Below are 6019 nucleotides of genomic sequence, written 5' to 3'. Positions count from 1 at the left end.
TCAAACTACATCTACAAATTTTAAAACGTTTCCTGAAGACTAAAATACTGCCAGATCTATACTCAAACTACATCTACAAATTTTAAAACGTTTCCTGAAGACTAAAATACTGCCAGATCTATACTCAAACTACATCTACAAAGTTTAAAACGTTTCCTGAAGACTAAAATACTACCAGATCTATACTCAAACTACATCTAGAAAGTTTAAAACGCTTCCAGAAGAGTTAAATTACTGCCAGATATTTCTTCAGAGAGCATTCATAGCATTTAGAACCCTTGGCATAATAAAAAAAAAAATATTCATTATAACAAAAAGAAATCTTCCACTATGTTCAAATCTTGGACTTATTTTTTTTGGGGTATGGGGAATTCTCTACCTACTTCTGTGTTTCCTTGACACTTTACTAGTTTACTTTGAGCCTAGGATCAATATAGCCATTACGTTGCTAGTATGAATGACATTGGTATCTATAAAAGAAGTAATTTCAGAGACCAGTATGATATTTGGAAATATGGCGAAGGTATTGTATAACAAATGAAGGAATTTCTTCCGTTGTAGGAGAGAATTTGAAGAAAAAGTACGCTAAGCAAGATCTCTCTCTCTCTCTCTCTCTCTCTCTCTCTCTCTCTCTTTTATATATATATATATATATATATGCATATATAAATATATATATATAGATATATATATACATATAAATATATATATATATATATATATGTGTGTGTATACACACATAAACATAGAAATATATGTGTGTGTGCGTGTAAAAAGGTATAACATATACATAATAAACATGCAGCTCTATATTATATACAATAATGTATATATATATATATATATATACATATATATATATATATATATATATATCCTGTCACGCTCAGCGGCATGCCAGACGTAAAACTACTCGGTATTTTCCCGTCCCTCTGGTAGGTGGGAGAGGGTACAGTCATACGCCGGTGAGAGGGGTTGGGAAAAGGTTGAATCAGTGTGTGTGCATATCCTTCTAAATATTTAAGTTATATCTGACGGGTTGCATACACTATTATTCAATTAAAACAGCCGCCGATAGACGTAGCCACGTTACCTTTCAGTACGACTGATTAATTATAAAAAAATTATAACAGTTAAAAATCTAATCTTTATATCATCAAACTGAATTTAAAGTAACTGTATTCATAACAACCATCAAATGGTACTTTTCCTCTTCATTTTCGAAATACGAAGAAGGAAATATTGCAGCGTGCGTTTTTGTCCAAAGGTACACCTCGACCTCAGTTTCTGTCCAAAGGTACACCTCGACCTCCATTTCTGTCACCAGGTACACCTGGACCTCCGTCTCTGTCCATAGGTATACCTCGACCTCCATTTCTGTCCAAAGGTACACCTTGACCTCCATCCCTGTCCTCAAGTATACCTCGACCTCCGTTTCTGTCCAAAGGTACACCTGGACCTCCGTCTCTGTCCACAGGTATACCTCGACCTCCGTTTTTGTCCAAAGGTACACCTCGACCTCTATTTCTGTCGACAGGTACACCTCGACCTCCGTCTCTGTCCAAAAGTACACCTTGACCTCCGTTTCTGTCGACAGGTACACCTCGACCTCCTTCGTAAATTTTTACAGACTATAACATCCTCGTGGCTAGCATAGGCTGCATAGCTCCCGAAGCCATAGGAAGCCCAGATCACTTATTCAAATGAAGGAGCGGGCCGTCGGCGTGCCCACGCGCCCAAGCTATCGACAAGGCTTCATCACAGAGGACACTATATAAGCTCACTGTGAAGGCGTGAAGGATGCTCCCATCTCATGCATACAAAATGCCAGCATGTTTCTGTTGGGGATTCTTTAGAACAATATAAATCTCGCTCTATTTACAATAGCCGACGTTCTCTTTTTAACTCTTTTTATTTTGGACTATTTATTTTTCTCTCTTTTTTTATTTTGGGTTTGGAAGTGTAAAGGGATTATTTTTAAAGGTCCAGTGTTGAATTTATGCGGTCCGGGATGGGTGAGTCTTTCTTCATATTATTTTACATGATTTCATATACCAATTTATTTGTCGTTTAAATTTAAAACGCATTTATTGGCTTGTCGCAATGAGTTTTTCTTTCCATTTAATAATCTACAACAGGATTTTCTTTCTATAATTTTTTTTTTTACTTTCGTGTAATGTATATAGCCTAATAATATCAATAATTATGCTATCAATAATAATATATTCAGTAATAAAAATACTATTGATAATATAGAAAGGAAGACCTATAACAATATTAATTTCCTTTGAATAATTCAAATAGGCTTCCAATATCTAAGTCTTCTCAATTGGTGTGAATTAAATCTTCAAACATATATGCTATGAACAAAATATATCGGTACTTTATAAAAAACCTTCTAATACGTTCAAACTCACTAAACGTATGAACAAAAACAGCATGTTTATAGCTGGTCCTAGCTTTAGTGGAGAGGGCGCTTGGGCGCTAATCATATGGATATATGGTCAGTCTCTAGTGCATTGTCCTGCTAACCAGGGCAATGTCACTGTTCCTTGCCTCTGCCATTCATGAGTGGCCTTTAAACCTTTAAAAGTACATCAATGTCTATTGCTATCTAAACCTAGGAAGTATTTAAATGTCTTTCATTTCTTCAAAAACTATTCTGTCTAACTTCTCCTCCTCTTGTTTTGTTGAACTTTTTATAGTTTATATGGAAGTATTTATGTTAATATTGTTCCTGTTCTTAAAATATTTTAATTTTCCTTATTTCCTTTCCTCACTGGGCTATTTTCCCTATTGGGGCCCCTGGGCTTATAGCATCCTGCTTTTCCAACTAGGGTTGTAGCTTAGCATTTAATAATAATAATAATAATAATAATAAAAATAATAATAATAATAATAATAATATTAACTAAACTCAACGATGATAAAATGAATCATAGATGATTTATCTTTAATAAAACTCTAATTAAACTAACTTTACTTAATAAACATAACGAGAAATTTGATGAATTGAGTAAAATAAAATCTGAGCGAACATTCTAAGTGCAAATTGCCATCTAAATACACCATTTCACACTTTATTATTACCTAAACGCGACGTAAAATTAATTGATATAATTCCCACCATAACAAATAAATTAAAAAATAAACAAATTGACGAATTCAAATCCATCACTACTCACTATTAACCCGAAGGACTTAGTCGACTCGGATTAAATCACTGTCAAGATCTACTAAACTTGATAAATAGGTTTCACTAACTTATTACGTCACCATCAATTGTTGGCTCCACCTAAGTACTTTGGGTGATTCGAGTTACGTCAGCAGCTATTAATAAATAGATCGGCCCTATGTGCTCTCTCTCTCTCTCTCTCTCTCTGTCTATATATATACACAGTATATATATACATATATATATATATATATATATATATTGCTAGCTCCTCCTCTCTTTCATGTTCTTGTTTTTAAATATCCCGTCTTTTCATGTCATAAAATCTCTCTCTCTCTCTCTCTCTCTCTCTCTCTCTCTCTATCCTGTTGTTTAGCTTTCTTTCTCTGTAAGTTAGTTATTAAATATTCCGCCTTCTTATTCGTCATAAATTCTCTCTCTCTCTCTCTCTCTCTCTCTCTCTCTCACCCAAACTGAGTTAAACAAAATACTTTTCTGACTTTGAAATTTGTCTTTACACTTGACCACACTGGAACATTTTTGGTGTTGCTGTAAATGGGTTCCTAATTAGAGGGTTTCAAGGGAAGATTCATCTGTCTGGAGACAGTAAAAACACGAGCCATCAAAAACTGACAACGCCTACATCAGTCGCCATCACCACGGAAAACAATAAAAGAAGAAACATCCATTGGAGATGTTTATCAGTTGTTCTCTATGGAACGCCACGTGAGAGAGAGAGAGAGAGAGAGAGAGAGAGAGAGAGAGAGAATATTGATGACGAGTAAGAAGGCGGAATATCTAATAACTAACAAAAAGAGATGAAAAGCTAAACAACAGTATAATGAGAGAGAGAGAGAGAGAGAGAGAGAGAGATTTTATGACATGAGAAGACGGGATATTTAAAAACAAGAACATGAAAGAGAGGAGAAGATATATATATATATATATATAGAGAGAGAGAGAGAGAGAGAGAGAGAGAGAGAGAAGGCAAATTTAGATTTGTGACTCCAACAGTACATAGTTCAACGTGTTGAATTAGAATGTAATTCCATCAGATACATTAGTTTATCATTCTTCAACCTCTTAATTGCCCTTCTTAGATTCTCAGCTCTAACTTCAATGAGAAATATTGACCATAAACATCCTTTTCACTCTTGCATCTTGCAGATTTAACTTTCTTCTATTTTAAAAATCAATAAATTTTCAAAAAGCTAATTCCATGGACCCAGGATTGCATTTACTTCAAAAGACATATCTCTATATCTTATGTTTATAAGTAAGACTGTTGCATGATTTTTTTCTACATTCACTTTTACGGAGAAATATGTGTTCTTTCAGATATACTAATTACTTTTTTTCATTACATGCTATCTATCTGTGCTTCACGTTCCTTATTATTATTGACAGTGCTCCACTTTTTTTTTTTTATTAACAACATAAGCATGTTTTGTTGTATAAATCTTTACTTAAGAGATGTTTCCAAAGAGTTTATTATTGTACTTGCCTCTTCATTGAAATATAAAGTTCTCGGTTCTCTTTTGAGTAACAAACTAGGCGCTTTTTTCGCTAGGAAACTCTACAAAGAAGCTGCTCACCTAATTATCTCGTATATCAGCACATCAACTTTTTATTGGTTGAGCAGCTATTTTCGTTTACAATGCTTCCAGAAGGCTAGAATCCCTACAAGATCTTTGCTCAGATAGGCTATATAACGCTTGCAACGCTTCCCACTATTCCCCTTCCTTACCTCCTATGCTACAAACACTCCCGGCTGTCCCTATGACCCCATCGAGGAACTTAAACTCACCTATAGCTTCTCTTCTATCTTAAGCCTGAGTCACTTTAACCCCCTTCCTTTTTCGTTTTCTATCTCTTGTTGTCCAATCTCTTCTGAATTCTGCTTCATGGAACAAGTGTGTGATTTTCCCAATGTCGCACCCTGACGTTGAATGGCCTTCCCGTGTCCAGCGCTGAGCCATGTGATATAATTGCATAAATCCATCAATTCAATCAACAAGTATTTATCTTTCTAGCTCTCAGCAGTCAGAGAGAGAGAGAGAGAGAGAGAGAGAGAGAGAGAGAGAGAGATAAGTTCTATTGATATGCACTAATACAAGACTATTAGAGCTATTTCTAATCCCTTGTTATTCCAAAGACTATTCAGACATAAGCAAAGATACCCAAACATAACTGCATAGATAAAAAGGTGATCCCACACAACCAGACGGACAGAACTATCATTAAAACAAGACAAAGCCAAATCAAATTTATGAAAGTGATAACAATACACAAAATCTTTTTTTCCAAAGGGTCCTATTGTACGTGTCATCAGATTGCAAAGGACAATATATATATAGAAATCATAAAAAGAGTCGACGATGGAAAGATCAGTGTGAGGGCTTTACTCACCGGACAATTAAGTGTCAGGTGTAGGTATGATGGACGTGAACAGCTCAACACCCAAGGGTAATTGCACACCCCGAGCCCACTCAGACACAATTCACCTTCAAGTCGACTGAGACGCAACACCAGAATGGCCTTATCTCCGGCGGCCTGCCTCCAATTCCACCTCATTAAATTCGCAACCTTTTTCCTTTTTTTTTTTCTTTTTCTCTTCCAGAGTTTATCCTGGAAATACTAAATGTACCCCCAAGGGACATTTCTTTTCCAGAGTTCTTCTCCAGAAATACATAAACCCAAAGGACACAGTTTATACAATTTATAGGGTTTTCGTGGCTGATGTAGTAACGTTCCTGACTGGTGAACGCCAGACTGGAGTTCCAGTCCCCCTAAAATTCGATAGTTTCTTTGGTCGCTGCAACCTCACCATCCATGTGAGCTAAG

General features: G+C 35.6%; 1 protein-coding gene across 1 annotated transcript; it reads right to left on the bottom strand.

Moving 5' to 3' along the window:
- Positions 1-1280: 1280 nt before the first annotated feature.
- On the bottom strand, positions 1281-5177 carry LOC137628312 (uncharacterized protein C16orf96-like). Its single transcript, XM_068359474.1, has 2 exons — positions 5114-5177; positions 1281-1612 (listed from the first exon to the last, which is right to left on the bottom strand). Exons 1-2 carry the CDS (start codon positions 5175-5177, stop codon positions 1281-1283), a joined length of 396 nt encoding a protein of 131 aa, XP_068215575.1.
- Between the last annotated feature and the right edge of the window lie 842 nt (positions 5178-6019).

The sequence above is a fragment of the Palaemon carinicauda genome, chromosome 36 (genome assembly GCF_036898095.1).
Source record: "Palaemon carinicauda isolate YSFRI2023 chromosome 36, ASM3689809v2, whole genome shotgun sequence".
In the NCBI taxonomy this organism is placed as follows: domain Eukaryota; kingdom Metazoa; phylum Arthropoda; class Malacostraca; order Decapoda; family Palaemonidae; genus Palaemon; species Palaemon carinicauda.
Note: the sequence above shows the minus strand (reverse complement) of the source record. Positions and strands in the feature narration are given on the sequence as shown.